Below are 22,818 nucleotides of genomic sequence, written 5' to 3'. Positions count from 1 at the left end.
TGTATAGATACTGAGGGGGCTTATGTTGAAAATAATACAATGGGTCCGGCAAAATTCAAATCCTTCAATACGAGGCTCACAACTTATCAATCAGCCCTCGTATTTTAGTTATAATTCATGCAATTTCATTCTAGAGAATGTCATGCTAGAGAAATTAGCATTATACATTGTGCTGCAAGTAGCACGAATGTAGTAGATTGTGCACTTGCTTTCGTTTTCATTAATAAACTGCATTCCATACGGCTGAACGAGATTTAATGAAATAAGGATGGGCCATGTTTATGCATGTTGCCTTCAAATGATTAAGATCGATGCCTGAAATGTTATATTTCAAAAAACGAACAGGACCTTATATTCTTTAAAAGATATTCAGAATCTAAAATCTTCAAATTTGTTAGGTTGGCAATTCGAGAAAAAATATATAAGCTAATGTTGATGAGAACTGACTTATTTCCTGTCAATTTAGTTGTTTGTCGCTGTTTGTATTAGTAGTAGAAGGGAGTAAGGCCCGATATTGTTTTTTATATAAATATAACCAGCTGCAGACACCTGTATGCGCTATCATCACATCCCATATACATTCAATGAAAATATAACATTTTAAGTTTTCTCACTAATATAAACTGAATGGATACCTCAGGATATGTGTGTAATTAATATTTCATGTTTCGTCATATTGAGACATATTCATCAAGTGCTGTAAAAGCTGGTTTGCCAAAACATAACACAGTTTTTGTTTAACGTTACTCAACCAGTTAACAATATGTGAGCAAACCAAAATGTACCTCTATCAGCTACTTAAAGTTGACAGCAACTCGACGAAGAAGTATTATGTACACGGTGGACCATTACAGAACACGTCCACCCATGTAAATGTCACTCGGATGGCCGTGTGGCACGTTACGTACAATGGCAACACTTTCATTCACTTTTCTTTTTGATGTTGCATAATACAAACCCAAATATGTATTTACTTATATTACAATTTTATTACTTTATTACTGTAAATCACTTATATTTCGCGCAGGATACATGATCAAGTTAATACGAGATGAGAATCGATCGCGGATTCAAATCCTTCGCGATTATTATTTTCACGAACACCAATCTATATACATCATCATATCACCAAAACAATAAGCCATTATGAAAAGCTTAATTGCATTGGAACCAAGAAATAAAAACTATTGTCGTTGACAGAGTTGTGTAGGTTGTTTAGCAACTGTATATACATAACAAGTCCAGTATGATATACAATGTAATTAAAAGCCTTTGTAGTCGTTAATGGATATCACGTATATCATCATCTACAAGTTTCAACTTACCTTTACATTGCCATTAACCGCTATTAATCATTCGGAACATCTGAAATGAAATGCCAGAATAAACACTATGAAATGATTGATTATCAAGTTAATGTAGAGTAAAATCAGAAGTGAATAAAGTTTTATTGATTTATACTAGAGTTGTTTTCAATGTTTTGTTTTTCGGTGGTTAAAGTTTGAACCATATCTATTTTCCGTTTCGTTCTGTTCCGTTTCATAGAACAAGTATTCAATGTATCTGGTAGAAAATCTGAAACATGAAGATACAGATAAATAGATCAGTAAATCAATTAGATAAGATGAAACAAGAGAGTAATGGCATTCAAACCGAAACTCAAATAAAACTTTACAAAACGAGTGACACCCACAATATAAATCTAGGTCAAATTCTGCAAATTTAGGTCAAATGCTCAAAATCTTAGTCAATTCGTTAAAACCTAGGTCAAATTATGTAAATCTCCGTCCAATGCTCAAAATCCATGTCAACTCGTTAAAATCTAGGTCAAATCCTGTTAATAGAGGTCAAATCCTAAAATTATCATGTTCTCAAAATGAGAACCGGTATTCATTCGGTACACTCCGTCAGGTTAGGCTACCCTATATCAATGCAGGGTAGCAGAATTCGCTAAGGTGTACCGAGTGATAAGTGACACAGGAAGCACGGAGCATATTTACGCGAATCAAATAGTCTATTTTCCTATGGTATTATGGAGTTGTTCCATGTTTCCACGCTTTGGAAGTTAATAATAAAATAAAGAATAAGTTTGCGTATTCTGAACCAATGTCACTGTTATAAGAGGCATGAAAGACAAGTTTACTTCTGCTTCTCTAAAAATTGATGTTCATATCTCTGACGCTTAAATCCAACAAATGATATTGTACAAATATAGTCAGCTACTGATGTGCATTTGATAAACAGAACATTGCGAGTTGCTATTTATCTAGAAAGCAATAAATGTGCATATTTGTTTAAGGTCCATTAGTAGTGTTTTCAACACAATTGAGAAATATTAAATCCATGAGATTAATGGGACTATATCTGTCCAACATCAATAACCACGTATATACAGGTCACGCAGGGTAAATTTATAACACCGAGTACGGCGCATAGAGGTGGATACTACAAATGATGTATATGCTAATTCAATTGATTGATTTTTCTTTTCAGATTTCCGTTAAGGATTTATTTTCGACGTTTGCAACGCTTGAGGCGATATTCATGCATACAAAAATCCATGAATCAGGGAACATTTTGCCTAGAAAAGTATTGATATGAGAAAAGGTGGAAAATGAGACGAAATGGAGTATTTGTATTGATTTGGATTTTTATTAATAGCAATAACATGTTTTGTGTATCAACTTCCGGTACAATGGTGGACTTCAAAAGATTAATGAGTGACATATTTGCAACCTACAGCAAGGAAGCTAGACCAGTTGAAAATTTCAATGAAACAGTTGAAATCCAAACGCTATTCTGTCCTCTTTCTCTTTTGGACGTGAACGAAGTTTCTGGGACAATTAGCTTGAGCATCATTTTGTGTATGTACTGGAAGGACCCCCAATTGGTGTGGGTTCCCTCAGATTATGCAGGAATAACTGAGACCATGGTTAATTCTTCCATGTTATGGAAACCGTCGGTTTTTCTAATATCGTCTGCTTCAGATCTTGAGCCGATTGGTTCCGACCGATTTGACGCAAGAATAACAAGTAGTGGCTATATATCCTGGTGCCCAGGAAGAATGATTACGTCTAGCTGTTCCATCGATATGACGGAGTTTCCAACTGATTCACAAAACTGTTCAGTGCTCTTACTACCATGGGGGTACTCCAGTGCTGAAATCAAACTCTTACCACTAATGTCAACATTCTATATGAAAATGTATAGCACCAACGGAGAGTGGAGTTTAGACAAGTCATTGGCACAGGAATATTTGGGGATGGGTCCTGAAGTTTCAATTATCGGTTTTAGTATGATCCTGACACGGAGGTCTACATATTTTGTGATATCCATGATCATTCCTATCTATTTGCTTTGTTTTCTAAACCCGTTCGTGTTCCTCTTACCGGCGGCGTCGGGTGAGAGGATTTCCTACACAATCACCATGTTCCTGTCTCTGGCGGTTTACATGACCCTTATCGGTGACAACATGCCGAAAGTATCCGAGACAATAGCGGGTATTTCCTACTTTATCCTAGTATCTATGATTTTCAGTGGTGTAATAATAATTCTAACGATATTTACCCTTCGATGCGAGGCTGTTGCAGAGGTGGACAAATTTCCAACATGGCTGATAACCTTGTTGAAGAAAAAGAAGGCGATTCGACAATTCAAGATTGAATGTAAGAATGACAGCAAAAATATGACTACACCAAACCCAGTGCCGTCACACGGTACTGAAAACCTCTGTTCTGTCTTCGAGGAGGACACAAAGGAAGGACAGCCGGCGTCCATAGAAATGCACTACCCCGAAAAGATTGACGTCATGAATTTTATCGATATTGTTCTATTTTGTATCACCCAAACTATTGCCATTGCAATGATCTTTGGATTTTCGCTTGGGTACTATAAATAGAATATCTATCAATTCAAATTTACTGTAAAGCTTCATTATTTCAAAGGTTGTTGTTTTCGCGGAAATAAATTCAGGTACGATGAATAGATTGAATTTAAATCAAAGCGAAAATTCTGGATCATAATGGGATTTGCTCTAGAAAAACATTCTTGCATCAAACTGTTGAAAACTGCGATCTTCACAGTTTACCTATGTAGTGTCAAACCTAGCTATGGCATACATAATATTACACACACACACACACACACACACACACATATATATAATTATTTTTCCTTTGTTTTCATGGTAAATACTCAAATATAATTGGTCGAAAAATTCTTTTTATTCTTCTATAATTAATTTTTTTTTGTTTTCATGGTAAATACTCAAATGTGATTGGTCGAAAAATTCTTTTCATTCTTCTATGAAAGAAATTCCGAGAATGGCGCGAAAATTGTGACGTCACAATACGACAATTGACGTTTCGTATTGATTTGAGAAGAAAAAGAATCCCATTTAAAACCAGTAAAATTGTACATAAAACATGTTTTAAATTAGAAAATCATTTTCAAAAATTAATTATAAGCGTTGATGTCATTTTTTTTAAATACATTACAAGATACAGGAAACTTTATGAACGTCGGGTAGATATGAACATCAAATATAACATTATGCGAGATATCGTTGCACCCAAATAGGCGATCATCTAGGGGGAGCCAATAATACATGTAAAGTAGACATTATCCTGTCTGTAATTTTAATTGGAGAGCTTGCACTTATTTTCTCCTAAAAATAAGTACTGTGATAAACAGAATCTTACACTCGTGTCCATGTCAAAAGGAACTCGTTCTAATAATTGTATATACCACCATATGACACGGCCTTTCATGGGAGGTCCTCTTCATCCAAGTCGTTCTAATAATTGTACATGGGAGGTCCTCTACATCCAAGTCATTCTAATAATTGTACATGGGAGGTCCTCTACATCCGAATCGTTCTAATAATTGTACATGGGAGGTCCTCTACATCCGAGTCGTTCTAATAATTGTACATGGGAGGTCCTCTTCATCCAAGTCGTTCTAATAATTGTACATGGGAGGTCCTCTTCATCCAAATCGTTCTAACTACCTTTGTCCTGTGTTCGGATAAAGGGAAGGGACTGTCCAACATTTGTTTCTGTACTATATCTCGTACACTGGTGTAGTTACATTGTTTTATAATTTTTTTTCTTAAGATTGGTAAATAGATGTTAAAAAATATTCGTTTGTCAAACCAGCTCAGGATTGCTTTACTTTGAAGGTTCATAAATTCTCATACATAAAATCCGGAACTGTTTGTGATAAATGAACAAATTATATATATATATATATATTTGTATTTTTGTTTTTGTGTTTTTTTTTAAATTTGTTTTTGTGTTATATATATATAACTTGTGAGTTTGAAACTTTGACACAGGGAAATTCAAATTGAGCTGATCTTGAGACACCATTTAGTAGCTAAATTGCGTTTAACTTCAGTGAATTTACATGTAATTAAAAACAATTAAATTATCTACACTAGTGTTGTCGAATGTGCACTTTTTCATATCAGATATTTTTTTTATTTAAATTTTTTTTTTTTTTGATATTAGGTCGATTACGTGGTAAGAACATGTAATTATGCTAGATAAATTATCATTATACATTGTTTTATATTTTTTTTAACGTCCTATTAACAGCCAGGGTCATTTACAATATATAAGGACGTGCCAGGTTTTGGAGGAGGAAAGCCGAGTACCGGAGAAAAACCACCGGCCTACGGTCAGTACCTGGCAACTGCCCCATGTAGGTTTCGAACTCGCATCCCAAAGGTGGAGGACTAGAAATAAAGTGTCGGGACACCTTAACCACTGGCCACCGCGGTAGCACTAGGGTATTAGATTGTGCACTTTTTCCGTTTTCATTTATAAACTGCTGTCCACATATACAGATGATCAGGATTTATATTCATAGTACCTTATATCATTTAAACATATTTAGAATCTAAAATCTTCAAATTGGTTAGATTGGCAATTCGAGAGAAAAAAAACCCACAAAAAAAACAAATTATATAAGCTAATGTTGATAAGAACTGACTTATTTCCTGTCAATTTAGTTGTTTGTCGCTGTTTGTATTAGTAGTAGAAGGGAGTAAGGCCCGATATTGTTTTTATATGTATATAACCAGCAGCAGACACCTGTATGCCCTATCATCACAGCCTATATATACACATTCAATAGAAATATAACATTTGAAGTTTTCTCACGAATGTGTGTAATTAACATTTCATGTTTCATCATATTGAGACCAGTTAAGTGTCAAAAAAATTCTTTTTATCAAATGCATGGATGAAAAGTCCATGTTCATCAAGTACTGAAATAGATCGTTTCCCCAAAATTTAAAATAGATGAGACATACAAAATTTTATCCCAGTTTTTTTTTTTACTGTCCCACAACCGGTTCACAGTATGTTAGCCAACCATTAGCTAACAACATCGTCGACAAATTAAAGTAACTTGTATATATGGGGATCTATACTGAACGTTTTCACCTATGTGAATGCCACGCGGGTGGTCGCGAGGCACGTTACTAGATGGCAACACTTCACTGCCATGACGTGGATTTTCCTCCCCTCGATCGCTTCTATCCGGGCCAACAAGGCCGATTATATTATTAATACAAGTGCAATCAATGATTGCGAAAGCTCACCGGCGGCAGCAATCACACTATGCATTAATTTTTTATGTATGTATAAGCACGTCATTTTGAAATTGTATGTCACATAATATCGCTCCTAGACCTCTAATTGATGTATAAACCAAATAAGAAGGGTGTGGACTTACAAGCTTTCCAAAACTAACCCCTAAAATCTTTAAAAGTGGGTTTTTATGTCAAAAACATTAAGTCCACAAAATGGTAAAATGCGAAAAAAATCACAATTTGTTTCTTGATGATTTTGCCATAACATCACTCCTAGACCTCTAATGAATGTATAAACCAAATTAGAAGGGCATGAGGTGTATACTTTTGGACTTACAAGCTTTCAAAAAACTTACTCCCAAAACTTTAAAGTTTTGGGGTGAGACGCCGACTCTGGTCTACATCTATTTTTAATACACTCCAAATTAAAACAAAATAGCGCCATCCCTCTGATGTCTTCATTTCCCAATCACTTTTTATATTTTTTTCTGTGTTCATCTGCCTAGTTTTATCGACTTTCTGGTTTAGAATGTGTGTGCCTGTTAGAATTCACTCAAATCTTTATTTCCGCAGAAGAATCCATTTGAAAATTAACTCATGAAACTAAATAGCAATCAGCACTCCTCACTGTGAATCAGCATAAGAGTTTAGGTGTGAAGACGAAAATGGCCGTGAAACGGACCGTATATATCTTAACTTTGTAAAGGGAATACAATTTATAGTTTATGAAGATGAAAGTGTCCCAGTATTCTGTCTTTTTCTTCAACAAGAGGTGCAAGGACCTAAACGGCAGGACTAAAATGAAGGAAGAACAATAGCTTTAAAACTCCACACCACTTTCAGTACATTACCAATAAGAATCTGTTTTCCATTATGTAGTTTTGGTTAGCAGAAGGTAACTTTACTGCTAGTATAATCATCAAAATTATTCAAAGCCAAATCTGAGCTATGTCCCCCTCCCCCCTCTTACTTTCTTTCAGAAATGTATGCCCCACTTTCAGAGATATATTTCACTCTAACCCGATTTATATAAATTATGATGACCATTCTCCAATGACGTTACTGCACTTCCCCTCTGCTTCAGACCATATTCAGTGGTAAGTCACTCGGACATTAATGAGCCAAGTTTTAAGACATAATTTTAGTTTAGTTCCCCTTTTGGAGCCATGCCCAAATGGGTTAAAGCAGCCACATTCATATAAATTATGACTGCCCTCCCGTAATGTTTCAAGACAAAATTTAATTGAAATCCACTTTGACGTTAAGGAAGAATAGCATTTTAAAAGTACAAGTTTACAGACGAAAAACAATGACTATAGGTCATCCTGACCCTTTGTGGTTCAAATGACTCAACAAAGAAAGGCTCTAAAATTTTCATATTTTTGCTCTTACCTGGTGTTACTTTACCATGTGTCTGCTTTTGGTTAGTATTGATACAGAAATATTAGCCCTTACCACAGGCATTTGCATCTGGTCAATATTTATAGAAAAAAATATTAGCCCCTACTGAAACTATATCAACAAGGTGTAAAACTTGAAATGTCGGTAGTAGGGCGCGAGATTCAATTCACTTTGCATTTAATATTTTAGTCAGATTTAACTTAAATGCAAAGTCAGCAATGTACCTTGGTTTAGAATCCTTAAATATCAATGTACCCTATTCTGTCATGCCACTGAAAATGGACCCAAAGCGGTTGTGATAGCCGACAATGCATAGAACAAGGCTAAATATTTTACAAGGGGGTATCTGATTGCTCGACATTAATTATCCGTTTTAAAACATCTGTAAGATATATAGCCTACTGCCACAGTCCATGTATCTTAGATATGAAAGTGTTGATATAGTAGGGAGCCATTTTTTTTGTATAAATACTAACCAAAAGCAGATGCCTCCAACTATACCAAAACGTTATACAAGATTCCTTTTGACAAAAGCAGCATGTCAAAGAGTCCTATAATATTGCCTTCACTATACAGATCTAGAGAGAAAACAACTTTTGAAGGCCTGTAGGTAAAAAAATGTTTGGACACAAACTCTACCATAGGGCTATTCCAGTAAAACATCCACCCAATGAAGGACACAAGCTTTCCGAACAAGAATGACTGAAAGAAGCCAGTCATTTCAGAGTGCCGTATGACATGTAAATATTTAATGAAGCATTTTATCCAACCGTCACTACGCAGATAATCTTGTGGATTCCTTCCCTTGGATAAATATTTTGCCGTGTTAGCTTTTAACTGAATTTGGTGTCCCTACAATACGCATTAGAAAAAGTTGAAACTATTTTTGAACTATAATTTAGCAGAATTTTTTTAGCATCAAAACACTAAGATTGCCTCTTAAAACATGTTCATAATAACAATACCATAAAACAACGATCTTTGTTTTCCCATCACAGGTGACTTTATTAAGTTAACGTTTCTGCCACAATGACGAGACCAGTCCTTTAACACATCTAGATCATCCTCTTGAGCAGGGGGTTAATCTGTGTGTCCCGACAGCCGAAGTCTCCACCATCGTTATAATGGTTGTATTTCCTTCTCCAGCCGCCATTGGGCGTGTTCATCTTGAAGTGCCACAGGAAGTTGGTGGCAGCCTTGAAGTTGGGTCCGACAGTGTAGATCTCGTGGATCAAGTCCTCCATACAGATGATCCCATATTGACCTAAAAATAAAAAGTTTATTCTAAAACTAAAAGTTCTTGTTAAAACATCTGGGTTGAAACCACTCAAACCAGTTGTAGTTTATATTATTGAGAAGTTGTAAATGCAAATGACTACCAAAACATGTTAAGGAATTTTGAACATAAACTTGTACCTAGACATACTATATTTTAATCTATGAGGATTTTAGAAGATACTTTAGACGTAACTTTCACGAGATGGAGATTAAATTATTGGCCAATACAGGAGAGGCATATCAACAGAAATGGCCATTTAAGGACGGCCTCCTTGTGTATGTCAAGCATATTTGTCTCCTTGTGTTAATGTGGAACAGATGCTGACTTACTAGTAGTCACTGAAGTAACATCATACAAGGCCTCATAATTAGTCATTATACTGATTACAGACAAACCAATTCTAAGCAATAGAGTAGGAACAATCATTTTTTAAAGACATAATCTTGGCTAGAGGACAGTATCTAAAGACATCTTGGTCTAATGTCCTTGTGTGATTGGATATTAACAGGGGACAAGTGCAATCAATGACTGCGAAGCTCCGTAGTGGCAGCCATTGTGAAATTTTTATACTAAAATTTTGAACTTATTTGGATACGAGTTCTCAATGCCAAATTGATGCATCAAATAAATAAACACGAGATATTTTTGTGAACTTGATTTAAATTCGAAAAGTAATCTCAACAATAGACTTAATAAATAAATGATTAAATCCAAAAAATGTGAAAACTCATTTTACCATAATATCCAGACCTATAATTGTTATATACACCAAATGCGAGGGGTATGGAATGTATACTTATGGATTGGAAGCTTTTGAAAATAGTTAAGTCCAAAACATGATAAAATTTGAAAACAATTCAAAATAATTTCCACATTATTTTGCTGTAACATCACTTCTAGACCTCTAATTAAGTAAAATTGGAAGGGTGTTGGGTGTTTTACTTACAAACTTTAAAGCCTTTCAAACAGCATTAGGTCATGATAACTTGTAACCAGAGTTAACTATCAAGAGAGTTAGATCACTTACTGAAGACAGACTGTTCCATCATATGCAGACAGAAAATAACGAAGTAATGCCACGATTCAAAATGTTGACGTATGCACAAATGAAATCTATTGTTGCTGTAGTCAGATCAAAGTCAATTGGTAGATGAGCCATAGTCGACTAGACATGGGCATTGTTACTTCTTGTTTCTCTACACACGCGCGTTACATGAAACCAAAGCGAGTCTGCTCCTTCTATAGGAAGACAAGTAACTAGTTTCTGATTAAACTCGTCCATAATATCAACTCTCAAAACAGGGTCCTTCTTACCTAATTTTTGCTCAATGATGGAATTGTCTGTAAGTGGTGCTCTCCTTCCGTCAACCTTGGCATAACCACGTTTGTAAATAAGCTCCTTCACGCTCTTCAGGGTAGGGTATCTGAAACACAGCATATGACACAAACAATCAACAAGGATCACACCAAATGATCTCGTATAGATTTCTCTATATAGAAATGAAGACTGTCAATTTATATAAATCCTAAAAAGATTTGTTTTGACCTGGTGCTTCAAAAGGAAAATCATAACATTTTCATGCCTTAGTGTTAGCGTGTTGAATGAGTTCTGTTGCATGAAGACATCACTTGTCAGGATACCATATTCAACCTGGGAACAAGTCCATTAAAATATTCTTGGATAAGTGCCTCCTTTCCGAATTTCTCCCCTACACCAAGTATTATTAACAACACCTTTTGAATAACATTGGAAATTACAACATGAAAGTAAAACTAAATCCAGTTACAACAAATTCCACCTAAAAATAACAAAAACAATTTTTGATCCAAATCTTGATAAGAGTTTATGAAAAAAAGAGAAAAAAATCTTTACAACTTTTGAAAACAAAAATTTAATGAAGTTTCAAAATATATGTCCATTGTTCTACAAAATGTGTGCATCAATAGTTGAGCTGACATTGCTGTTTATCTATCCAAATATTCATGGGATCAGTTATAATATGGCTTTGTAGACAAACAAACATCATGAAGTTTGTCCACAGGAGTGAAGTATGTGGATGTACAAGATTCTTAAACTTTTAAAAGTGTGTCAAGCTATCTAATTTTATGTCCATCTATCATAACGAAATTGAGTCATCAGTTTCTGTAAGAAGACATTTGGTATTAATCATTTAGATGAACAAAAAATTGTGTTGATGCTATATCCGTCACACTACAGGACTTTCTCACCCCCACTGGGACGAGAGTGCTTTGTCCTTCCACTGGGATGTGGCATTTTGGCCTCATTATGGGAAGAAATTTGGTAAATTGGACAGGATGATTCCAGGAGTAAACTGCAAATTTTGTAAATTTGGTTTAAATATTAGATAATTTTAAATTAGAATGGGGGTCCCTTTATTGATTAAGAAAGTAGATGCAGCTGTAAATGATCTTGATGACAAGTTTGGTTTGGATAGTCTGTCATACAAGACCTATACAAGTCTACAAAACAGGCCATCAACAAGTGTTAGACAAGATTTTATAGATATATATATACAGCTTACACATTGCCTCTTACATAATCAACACCTTTGTGATCCAGGGTTCACCCTGGACCAATAGATAATGGGCCATTTTGACAGATTTCAGAAATGTGATGGGCCAAAACATAGAAAATTCAAAGAATTTGTGAGTTTTGGTGGGCCATTTTGGAAAATATGGGGCAAATGGCCTCATGGCCCCCACCAGAGTTATCCCTGGATCCTAATAACTTGTTTCAGATACAGAGGATCTTACAGGATTGGCCATGTCGTTAAATGATTCACACTCTAATTATGAACATGAATTTCTGAAAACCCCTCACAAGAATGTTATTTCACAAGCTGATCAAGATATAGTCTAAACTTTTAAATCGAAAAAACATTTTGATCAATTGGTTCTGGATATATATCTAATAATGACTAATATAGAGACTTTGAACAACAAGATGGTGACTTCTTTAAATACAAACAATCTCATGAGATTATTTGTCAAATGTTCTTAACATTTCGAAGATATTAGACAAGCTCATCAATATTTTTGTTCATCTATCATAACGAAATTGATTCATCAGTTTCTGTAAGAAGACATTTGGTACTAATCATTTAGATGAACAAAAAAATTTGATGCATTTCCCTCACATGAGTGAATTAAGACAATTTTAACATAGTCAGTAGTCTAAAACACAACCTTTCAAACCTTCAAGTCTCTGTTTTTTTTATACCATGGAGTGGGTTATTTTTGCAGGTTAGAATTTTTGTGTTTCTATCTAAACAAAACAATCAAATTTCAACAAATTCAAATTTCGCTATTAAGCTATAAGAAGGTCTATAATAAATTCTACTAGAACCGTTCCCAATGTTTTATATTTTTGTTGTTTGTATCCATTTATCTGCCTGTGATCTGATCCCAAGACTCAAGTTAACCTGTACAAACTACCTGTGCAAATCAAACATTCCGAGTTAGCTAATGGCAGTCTTAGGGCCTGTTCATTTATGCGGACAAACCGGTTCGTCAGTTTTTAAATGTAATATTTCAAGCACAGACCTGCAAATGTTAATACAGGTCTTTGAAGTCTTTGTCAAGGCTCGTCTAAAAACAATATAAAATCACCAGGTGTGTCTTTATATCATAAACTAACAACACCGGTCCAAGTGGTCTAACCGTTTGGAATGCAAAAACGAAAACAGCCTTAATTGGAGCTTATTTCATGGTCAATATTTACCTATGTCATATTACTGATAAAATTTTTGCAACCATGTCAATGGCCGGCGAAAAATCATCCCCACGAAATAACTGTCTATACGATATATCTACAACCTGCATACAGACTTCCAACAACTGCAAGACAAGTTGAAACATCTTGGTGATTAGATTTTATATTCCTTATCGATGTATACTCCGCACAAAGCCTTAAATTTATCTAATTCACAATTTGTAATGAAAGGCCCTAATACCTTGTGTGCCTGATGTACATTTCCCCCGAGTTGCCATGGCCGAAAGGGTTTGGTGTTGTATTGTTAAGCATCCTCTATTAATAGCGTTTGTCAATTTAAATGTGGGATCAGAAGGACCAGAAATCTAATTGCTGCATGGGCTTCAGATACCTACCCCCATGTGATGAAGGGCTCAGCAATTCTGAGCATGTTGATAGTGGCTTTGTTCAGACGAATGAACACTCCATTGTTGATCTGTCTCAAACGGAACAACTGCATCACCTTCCTGGGTCGAGGATGAACTCCGTTGATACTGTAAAAATGTTAATAAATAATCAGTATCTATACTGATGACTAGATAATATATTGCTCAATTGGTTAGTCCCTGCCCACTCTCATTTTGAAAGCTTCGTTCTGGCTTAATTAGTTATATATGAAAGCGCTGTTCTCTGAACTCATGACCTACATAGCCAATAAAGAGCATATCGAAGTGTTACTGCAACCGTTTCCCTATCTCATACTTTAGTTAGTTTAATTTTTCATCAGCACTGTCAACAACCGCTTTTCCTCCAACTAAAATTTTATCAACAAAACCTTTTTTCGTTTTTAACTTGATCAACACTTTCCCCCATAATTACAAAACATAACTGCCAAACAAAGACGTACAGGCTTGGCAGCATTACTCGAACAAAGATACAAAATTTCTCCACAGTCACACATTTCGTTTCCATTTAGCACACTGATTGGAGGCGATTCATATTTAATTTCAAACTATGGCTTGCAGGTCATCAGATGAGGATTTACAAACATTGCAAAGAGTCAACAGCCATACAACATTGTAAGGCTTTATCTTTAGACTTATACTTGAAACTTGTTGACAAGATTGACACTGCTATTTATATGACTATTGAGGTTTGGACTCAAACACAGCACAATTTTTGCTTTATGTCAATGCTTCATATAATTTGAACAAAAGAAGAGGCCATTCTTGAAGAAATTTGGTGTTTACACCACACTTGAATATTAACCATACCCTCGTATCCTCATAACAAATGCCAGTTTGGGTTCATCAGGGACATAGAAGTTGTTGTTTTTCCTAGCTTCTCTATGAAGGCGGATGGTATCCTTCTCCATAGCCCGGTATTCTTTGACATATTTCTCAGCCCTTTTAAAGATAGCTTGTTTCTTTGCTGCAGTTTTCTAAAAATAAACGCATTTAACATTAATTCTCTGAATCATGTGGATAATATGCTTAAAGAAATGTAAATTCTATACGAGCAGGATTGTCACCAGAATACCTTATATGACCTAATAAGTAAACTTGTAAACCATGCTTAATGTTCTTTAGAACAGAGAACGTGTGTTCCACCATTATGTTCAAATGGAACTCTTTTGTGTTCTATTTATAGACACGGGTGGTTTCCCAGATCATATCAGACATTGTTTCCTTTGACCTAATAATTCATTTACAGTCTTTTACTAGTGTTCTGTTCTTAACAACATTTAGGTAACAACGTGAATTAAGTCTTCAAATAAATATGGTAGCTATTGATATGTAATTTGTATGCGAGTTTAATATTACTAGTTATGGGCACACTTTGTACTGACATTTGCATCACTGAATAGACAAAATGTGGTGAAAACTTCTGTTCCAGTGACTAAATTGGGTAAAGAAAATTGAACACAGAGTAGCAAAACATTTCACAGGGGTTATTACTTTTGAACACCATTTTGACTCTCAAAAGATTTTTTTCTTGGGGGGTGGGGATCAAGAAATCAAGGCAGCTCCCTAAAGTGCTTACTTTTTTGCTGATAATAGCAGCCTTGGCCCTCTTGGCACGAACTTCTTCGTTCCTCTTCCTCTTTTTTAAGAGGGTCTCTGGCACCTGCGGAACCTTCTTTTTTCTGCAATACAAATTTATTTATTTATGAATTGCTACAAAACATTCGATCATATCTTTTTCATTATCAGGTTGGTAATAACAAGTAGCAGAATGCGCTGAAACTCAAATTTCCTATCTAGCCAAATACGTGTCTTGCATAAGCAATGAATTGGTGATTTCTATCCCCAGTTGAGGAAAATGCACTCTCTAAACCAGGAAAATGTTTAGACAGTTCCAAAACAGTACTATGTCTAATGTATCTCTAAAAGCTAAGTTATAAACTAAATTTGTTGGTCAGAATGAAGGAGACGGGAAGACTATTCGTACTTCACAATCAGGTTGGGGAAATACACAAACTTGCCTATTACACACCAATTTTGGTGAAACCGCGTTACTAAAAATAACCCAAAATGAAATTCACTTCAAACTTAACATTTTAAAATTTTTCATCCATGTTGCATTTATTAAATCATGAAACATAACACAAATGCAAAAATGTAATTTATTTGCATGTGGGAAAGTATCACAAATTTATGCAATACTTCCAATAGAGCAACATCAAGTTTCTAGATGGCCAATACTTTCAGTGAACATCTTTTAGTAAGGCATCATTTACTAATTTTACTTTGCCATAAATTAATGCAACTTTAAATGATACTGTTTAAGCTGTTTTGGCTATCAATAGTAACAAATCAATACACTAATTGCCGAATATTAGGAGAGTTTGCGTATCATATGCAACAAGGCCGTAATAGCACCAAAAAGCGGACGTAAAACCCGTTAAATAAATCATATGCAAGTTGGTGGTTTTCCCCCCAACTAGACAATAATCTTGAAGAAAGATTTTTTTATTACCAACCAAACGCCTGAAGTAGTCATTTCAAATAAGTTGACTAATAAGGCGTATTCTATTATTTTAATTTTTTTTGGGGGGGGGGGGGGGGGGGGGGTTATCTTCTGATCAACCACAAAATGCAGTCCAATTGCAACACTCAGGATTTTTTTCCCTCGTGGAATGAGATTTTTTGTCCCCATATTATGACATTTAATAGTGCATTAAGGAAATTGGTTAACTTATAACATAAACTAATATTACACGACTATGCGACACTGGTAACAAGTGCCTATGCCTTGTGGTACCGTAAACAGAGAAACCAAATCAAATACATCTTTTACGGTTCTTGGCTTAATCAAATCAGAGAGCTCAAGATCTAGTAATATACACTACACTTTATTAGAGAATGGTTAACATAGCTTTATCACGATGAGCCTTTCACGACAAAATTAGTCAAATAACTAACAGAACATTTCGTTGTAACCGTCGCCATGTTGACATGACGTACAAAATAATGATGATTATAGAACAATCATATCATTTCAAAGACAAATTATTGGTTACATAAGTCGTTTTGATATCAGGCTTTAGTAAGCAATATTCAAAACTTGTCCATTTTATGTATTGACATAGATGATATCAGATTGAAAATACATAGTGTACAGTATACATACGTTTCCGCCATGATGGCCTATTGAAAAGACCGCTTACCACATTTTACACACCGATTTCCGGTATAAGAAAACCATCATTTCATTATCAACTTTTTTCTAAACTTAACTAAAATAAAAATAAGATACTATTGGTACGCTGCTATCAATCAAGTAATGAATATTGATTATTTCTTATTTTATTTTTAATGCTGTAAGCGAACCATTGATTTTAGGGTTAAAGGTGATAGGTCACGTTGACTTCGCAGCTCCAGCATGACAGGTGCTCTGACCGAGACTTGGCAGTTTCAGTCACGACGATGGAGAGGAAGGTAGCGAGAATGGATTCAACAGCAGACGACAGTTTTGAATCTGAAACGTTTCTAAGTATTTTTAAGGACTTGATGACATGCATGAAGCATGTTATAGTGGCATTGTGTGTAAGTGTATGGAGGTTTTTCATTTCACCGCCAAGGAAATGCGTGAAAAATGATATTGTACTCATCACTGGTAGTGGGTCGGGGATCGGCAGACAATTAGCAGAAGAATTCGCAAAACTTGGAGCTATTCTGGTACTATGGGATATTGAAGAAAAGACAAATTTAGAGACAGCAGAGTTAGTTCAACAAGCTGGTGCAAAATGTTATTGTTACACTTGCGATGTTGGGTAAGTTCCATATATAATATAATATATCCGAGTTGTTGCATTCATGTAGTATTTGTTGGTTGGGAGAGGTTTCTGTCAGTCATGCTAGAGGCAAATGTCACTGTTAACATGTCATGCCATAGTTACTGTTCTGGACAAACTGACCTGTCAACCCTCCCACAGTGATGTTGAAACATATATGTGATTCAAATCTTTTTAGTTTTAAGATTACAGTAAATGCAGTAAGAAGCTATTTGTTTACGGCGTCCTGTTTTTACAGAGTTGTCGTATGTGCAAAGCAAGGGTACGTAATTCCGTCACAGTTCGTAAATTCCTACACCTGATGATTTCTTGTGCTTTTCCTTTAAGTGACCTAGGACTACTCTTTTTTGTTTATAGGCGATTAATGCCAGAGTTTCGTCCTGCTTTTGCCGTTGAAAACAGGAGTTAACAACAGCTCCAGGGTTCACCATAAACCTCGGGCACAATGAGAGAAAAAACTCCCTTCACTAATTTCAAAAAGATTTTTGAGATATGAAGGTGATTTTTTCTCACTTCTAGCTTTACGTTAATATACATAATTTTGTAGATAAAAAAACTATATACCTGTATAATAATGTGTCTGAAAATAATAGCCTGTTAATTTGCAGGAATATTCAATTAAGCTGACGAGTACCGCTGCATGCCGGTTTCCATTTTTTGTCGGGCCTACATCATGAATTTCGGGCGAATATTAATATACAGGGCAACATATAGTATTAATGATTTGTTGTTTCAAATTTGTTTGAAAACCAATTTGAAATAACGAGTATTATGAAAGGTTTGGCATCAATTAGCAAGTTCTCACACACATAAATATCGACATTCTGCTCCACAGCACCTCAGCGTCGTGGTATAATTTGTACATCTTATAGATACCCTAGTCTCAAGGGTATAGCGTTGAAGACGTGGTTCATTATACAATACCTATTCAATTTAATCAGTCAAATCTTGCAACAATTCTTTTAAATAAATGTTGAATGATATATACCACCACATTCAAAATCATTAAACATAACGTCATTATCGTGGCGCCTTCGTCATCAGAACGTTTGAGGTGTGACTGGTTAAGGCTACAAGCGCTGTTGTGACTATGATTGTTGCACACAAGATTTTTTACACCCTGAATATTTCCGGAACTAAATCAGTAACATTGATCGTTGGAGAGACCGTGTAATGTTTTTACATGCGCAAATTTTTTTCACATTACTATTGACTTCAATGCGAGTTCTATGAAAATATAGCGCGAATATCGCAAAAACCACGCCCTATAGTGAACCCTGCAGCTCCCTTGCGCAGTGATACTTAGCTTGTGCGCACATCAGGTAACAAACATGTATGATACGAAACATTTGTACATCTAACAATGTGAGGTATGTGTACTCTTTCTCGATTTGAAATGAATTTGATAGAAATATGTAATTAAAATATAGATATATATCAGAAGGGAGCGAAATTTACGTACGTGATCATTGTGTGTGTATTGATTTTGTTATCATATATACCTATAGACACCAATATTCACACATACACAGTGTGTTTGAATGAAAATATAACTCTGTTATACATTATAATTAAATACAATAATTACTAATAAACAATTTAAAGATGGTACATATACTGACAGAATACAACAATGCTTGTCATAAAAAAATCATGAAAACGTCACCCATGGTATATCTATATCAAGCTAACACCACAGGGGTCTGCTCCTTGTTATTATTTATAGAAAAAATATTAACCCCTACTCCTACTGTTGATATAGTAGTAAAGGCTAATATTTTTTTTTCTATGAATACTAAATATAACCAGAAGCCAACGCCTGTGCTAACACTAACAAATGGAATTTTTTTAGTATCCCAAAAATGAAACTGAAATTAAATTATAAAAAGATGGAGTGCAATAAAAAAATTTCAGGATGCAATTAATTAAATCATTAATTCACTGCAAATTTAAAAGCTTGCTAGCTATTTATAGCTAGCTATTATTATAGCTATCTATCTATTTATAGCTAGCTGAAAACAGAAGCTCAATCTTATTTAGGGTAGTAATTAAGTTTGTTTATAGCATAAAATATGTCTTTTTTGGTACTAGAAGATTCCTATTTTGAGTTGGTCATAATTAGATCACTTTTTATCGAGCGATATAGTGCCTTTGATATCTTCATGTTAACATAAATATAAGGTGATAAAATATATTTTCTAATAATCAAAAAAGTGATAAAAAGGTTAAGAATATAGCTTTCCCATGAAATTATTTTATATATCATGTGTAAAGTGTGGTGCTATGTAATCAAAAGATTCTAGGATCGATCAAACTCAGGTGCCTTGCTTTTGTAAAAAAGAAACACATGTGCATGATGAATTGCACTAAATTCATACACTATATATTTAATAATGTTTCGTAGAGAATACGTTTTTTCTTGTTACAAAAAGGGAAAGCAAGTGCATAAACTGTTCCAAGCTAGGCCAGTAAATTATTACGGTAACTTGATCTTCATTAAAAGTAAATTTCCAGGATTCTCTTCTTATGAGGTGCAGCATAGGACATTGGGTTGAATTTCTTCCTTGATAATGTAACCCCGGTAAATACTAGCTGCTTCTGACCAACTCAGCTTAGGAGAATCATTCAGTAGAGGATAGTCTATATATGTGTAGATCCTGGGTTCAATCCCTGGCCAAGACATTGAACTGAACAAATAAAATAATATAATTAAATTTGTTATACTGATGACCATATGTATCTGATGCTAAGGGACCCAGGCCAGTCTTGGGGCTCAAAGTGGATAATTTTACCAGTTGGTCTAATTGGCTACCAAGTCATAAAATCTAGTTATAGGCGCCAATTTGAAAAGTTAGGCGCCCGGCCAAGTTGTTTTAACTTTAAAAAAAAAAAAAATCTTAAATTCTTTAGTACAGTATAACATCTCTCTGAAACTTTTTCAATTGTACAAGTCACTTTAGCATTGACCAGTGCAATCTTTGAAGGATTAACCAAAGCGCAAATTTACAATTTTTTTTAGTGGCCATGCAGGTCTGCATTTGATAACGTACGTCAATAACTGGTGATCGCCAATAGTAAATTTAAAGTGCCATGGCCACTAAAATAGGTGCCACTTTTGAGCCCTGCCCCTGGAAAACATGATGGTGAGTTGCAAATTTGGGCTTACAAATTGTAACCCGGTAGATATCGGCTACATCCTACTGACTCAACTCGGGACTTAATTATCTTTAGCTGACTCAGTAGAATGTTAGTCAGTATAGGGGTTCTTGGACCAATCGGAGGCCGGGGGCCCCAGCTAAGGCATCAAAATAGATATAGTCTATTATAAAATAACCTGTACATGTTATACTATAGCTACTCAGTGGCCGAGTGGTTAAGGTGTTCCGCCACTTTTTCACTAGCCCTCCACCTCGGGGTTGCGAGTTTGATACCTACGTTGGGCAGTTGCCAGTTACTACATTACCGTAGGAACGGCGGTTTTTCTCCAGTTTTCCGGCTTTAATTCCTCCACCTCCAAAACCTAGCATATCCTTATATAAATGACCCTGGGCAGTTGTCAGGTACTGACTGGCACAGAACAAGGAAAAATACTCCGCCTTGCTTCCAGTAATTTTCTAGGGCCTGTCAGAACATTTTCCATTGGGAATATTATCAACAGATCTTTGTTATGTTTAATTAAGCTTTGATTAATAGAAACTAGTGGCATCCGTTCATTTGATTGAAATACGTACTGATCAACATTTCTTCATTCAAAATGGTGTATAGGGACACTAGTACTCAGGGCTTTTTCTCACTGGTTTGGGAAAGAGCCTTTTTGTCTCATTTTGGGAAGAAAATTGGTGAATTGGGAAAGATTTTTTCAGGAGTAAACTGCAAATTTTGGGAATTTGGTTGAAATATGAAATAATTTCAATGGGAATGGGGCCCATTAACAGCCCCCAAAAGCCCCCAGAAAAAGCCCTGGTACTATAACCAATTTATGAAATTGGGAAAATACAACAAAATCTCATTATAGGGGAATTCCCGAAGGGGCCTATATTCGGCCCCCAATGTACCCAAAAATATCACTGACCCCAAATGGAAGAGTTCTTTTCTTTAGGGGTTATATGATATAACATGGATTTTAGATTTTAATTCTCGATATCATTTTCTTGCAGAAATCGAGATGATGTTTACAAAACGGCCAAAAAGGTGAAACAAGATGTTGGAGATGTGACAATTTTAGTAAACAATGCAGGAGTTGTAAGTGGGAAAAAACTCATTGATATTCCTGATCATCAAATAGAAAAAACAATCAACGTTAATTTAATGGCACATTTCTGGGTAAGTTAAAATTGTGTAATATTATAAGTTCAATTAAGCATTGAGGTTGATAGAGGATTCTTACAAAGTTTGCAAAAAAAATTCTTTTCATACCCCGATGAAAATAAAAAAAAATCAACCTCAATGCTTATAATTAATTTCAGTTAATTGTCTTTTTCTAATTCAAAACATGTTTTATGTACAATTTTACGTGTTTTATTTGGGATTCTTTTTCTCAAATCAATACGCAACGTCAATTGTCGTATTTGTGACGTCACATTTTTCGCGCCATTCTCTGAATTTCTTTCATAGAAGAATGAAAAGTATTTTTTGACCAATCACATTTGAGTATTTACCATGAAAACAAAGAAAAATTAATTATTAGAATTTGAAAAGAAGTCTCTATATGGACGGTTGTTTAAGTTATATGGTGATTGGTCATGATTGTTCTCTATAACACAATGTACAATGTAGACATTACTATATTCCCCTTGGTATCAACTGATTAGCGCTCGGCATATTTGGAGTGGGACGACTGGTTCGCCCGTTGTCAGTATAATGTGACCAGGTGAGGTGTCCTGCTGGGTGTCTTCGTCAGTATGCTTCAGTGAGGTAGCACTATAAATTGGCAAAAGTTCCGGCCTATCACAAGGAGACTTAACACGAACATACCGCAGCCTCCCAAAACACACATACACACTCACCACACGCATGCATGTCGCCCGCACGGGAGGCCGTCCTTAAATGACCTTAGCTGTTAATAGGACGTTAAACAAAATAAACCCAAACCAAACCAAACCAACTGATTAAGAGGTAAAAAGGATATCTTGGTACACATGTACATGTACTCAAGTGTACTTGATCAACAGTATACTGCACGTGACTTGTATAATTCATAAGCGCATTAGACTAAGCCCAGTATTTAATACATTGGCACATGATGCTGGAAACTGAAAGTGAAAAAAACAATCGATGGAATCTACTGACAGTTGGTATATACTGAAAACACATTTTATGGATACTGAGTGTTATTACTTAGTTTCATCACCTATAAATTAACACCTGTCCGACAGTGAAGGTTATACTTAGCAGACATATCACTTAATTAACACCTGTCCGGCAGTGAAGGCCATACATAGCAGACATATCACTTAATTAACACTTGTTAATTATATAACAAACCACCTGTATCTTGGTACACTGTGTACAATAAATTGACTGCATGCCAT

At 35.2% G+C, this 22,818-nt stretch overlaps 3 protein-coding genes across 3 annotated transcripts in view; 2 read left to right on the top strand and 1 right to left on the bottom strand.

The window, feature by feature from the left end:
- The first annotated feature begins 2,695 nt into the window (after positions 1 to 2,695).
- LOC117316995 (neuronal acetylcholine receptor subunit alpha-3-like) lies at positions 2,696 to 3,898 on the top strand. The gene has a single exon (XM_033871772.1). The coding sequence runs from the start codon at positions 2,696 to 2,698 to the stop codon at positions 3,896 to 3,898; it is 1,203 nt and encodes a 400-aa protein (XP_033727663.1).
- Positions 3,899 to 8,977: 5,079 nt separating this feature from the next.
- Positions 8,978 to 16,675, bottom strand: LOC117316206 (60S ribosomal protein L7-like). Its single transcript, XM_033870733.1, has 6 exons — positions 16,624 to 16,675; positions 15,034 to 15,136; positions 14,265 to 14,431; positions 13,407 to 13,544; positions 10,593 to 10,702; positions 8,978 to 9,263 (listed from the first exon to the last, which is right to left on the bottom strand). The coding sequence occupies exons 1-6, from the start codon at positions 16,632 to 16,634 to the stop codon at positions 9,055 to 9,057; spliced, it is 738 nt and encodes a 245-aa protein (XP_033726624.1). The 5' UTR covers positions 16,635 to 16,675; the 3' UTR covers positions 8,978 to 9,054.
- A 182-nt stretch (positions 16,676 to 16,857) lies between these two features.
- Positions 16,858 to 22,818, top strand: part of LOC117316201 (epidermal retinol dehydrogenase 2-like) — a 63,816-nt gene continuing 57,855 nt past the window's right edge. Inside the window, exons 1-2 of the mRNA XM_033870723.1 lie at positions 16,858 to 17,266; positions 21,445 to 21,610. Coding sequence (XP_033726614.1) covers positions 16,920 to 17,266; positions 21,445 to 21,610 — 513 coding nt within the window. The 5' untranslated portion in view covers positions 16,858 to 16,919. The remainder of the gene's footprint in view (positions 17,267 to 21,444; positions 21,611 to 22,818) is intronic.

Source organism: Pecten maximus, chromosome 18, assembly GCF_902652985.1.
Source record: "Pecten maximus chromosome 18, xPecMax1.1, whole genome shotgun sequence".
In the NCBI taxonomy this organism is placed as follows: Eukaryota; Metazoa; Mollusca; class Bivalvia; order Pectinida; family Pectinidae; genus Pecten; species Pecten maximus.
The sequence above is the reverse complement of the archived record's forward strand: the minus strand, read 5'-3'. Positions and strand labels throughout refer to the sequence as shown.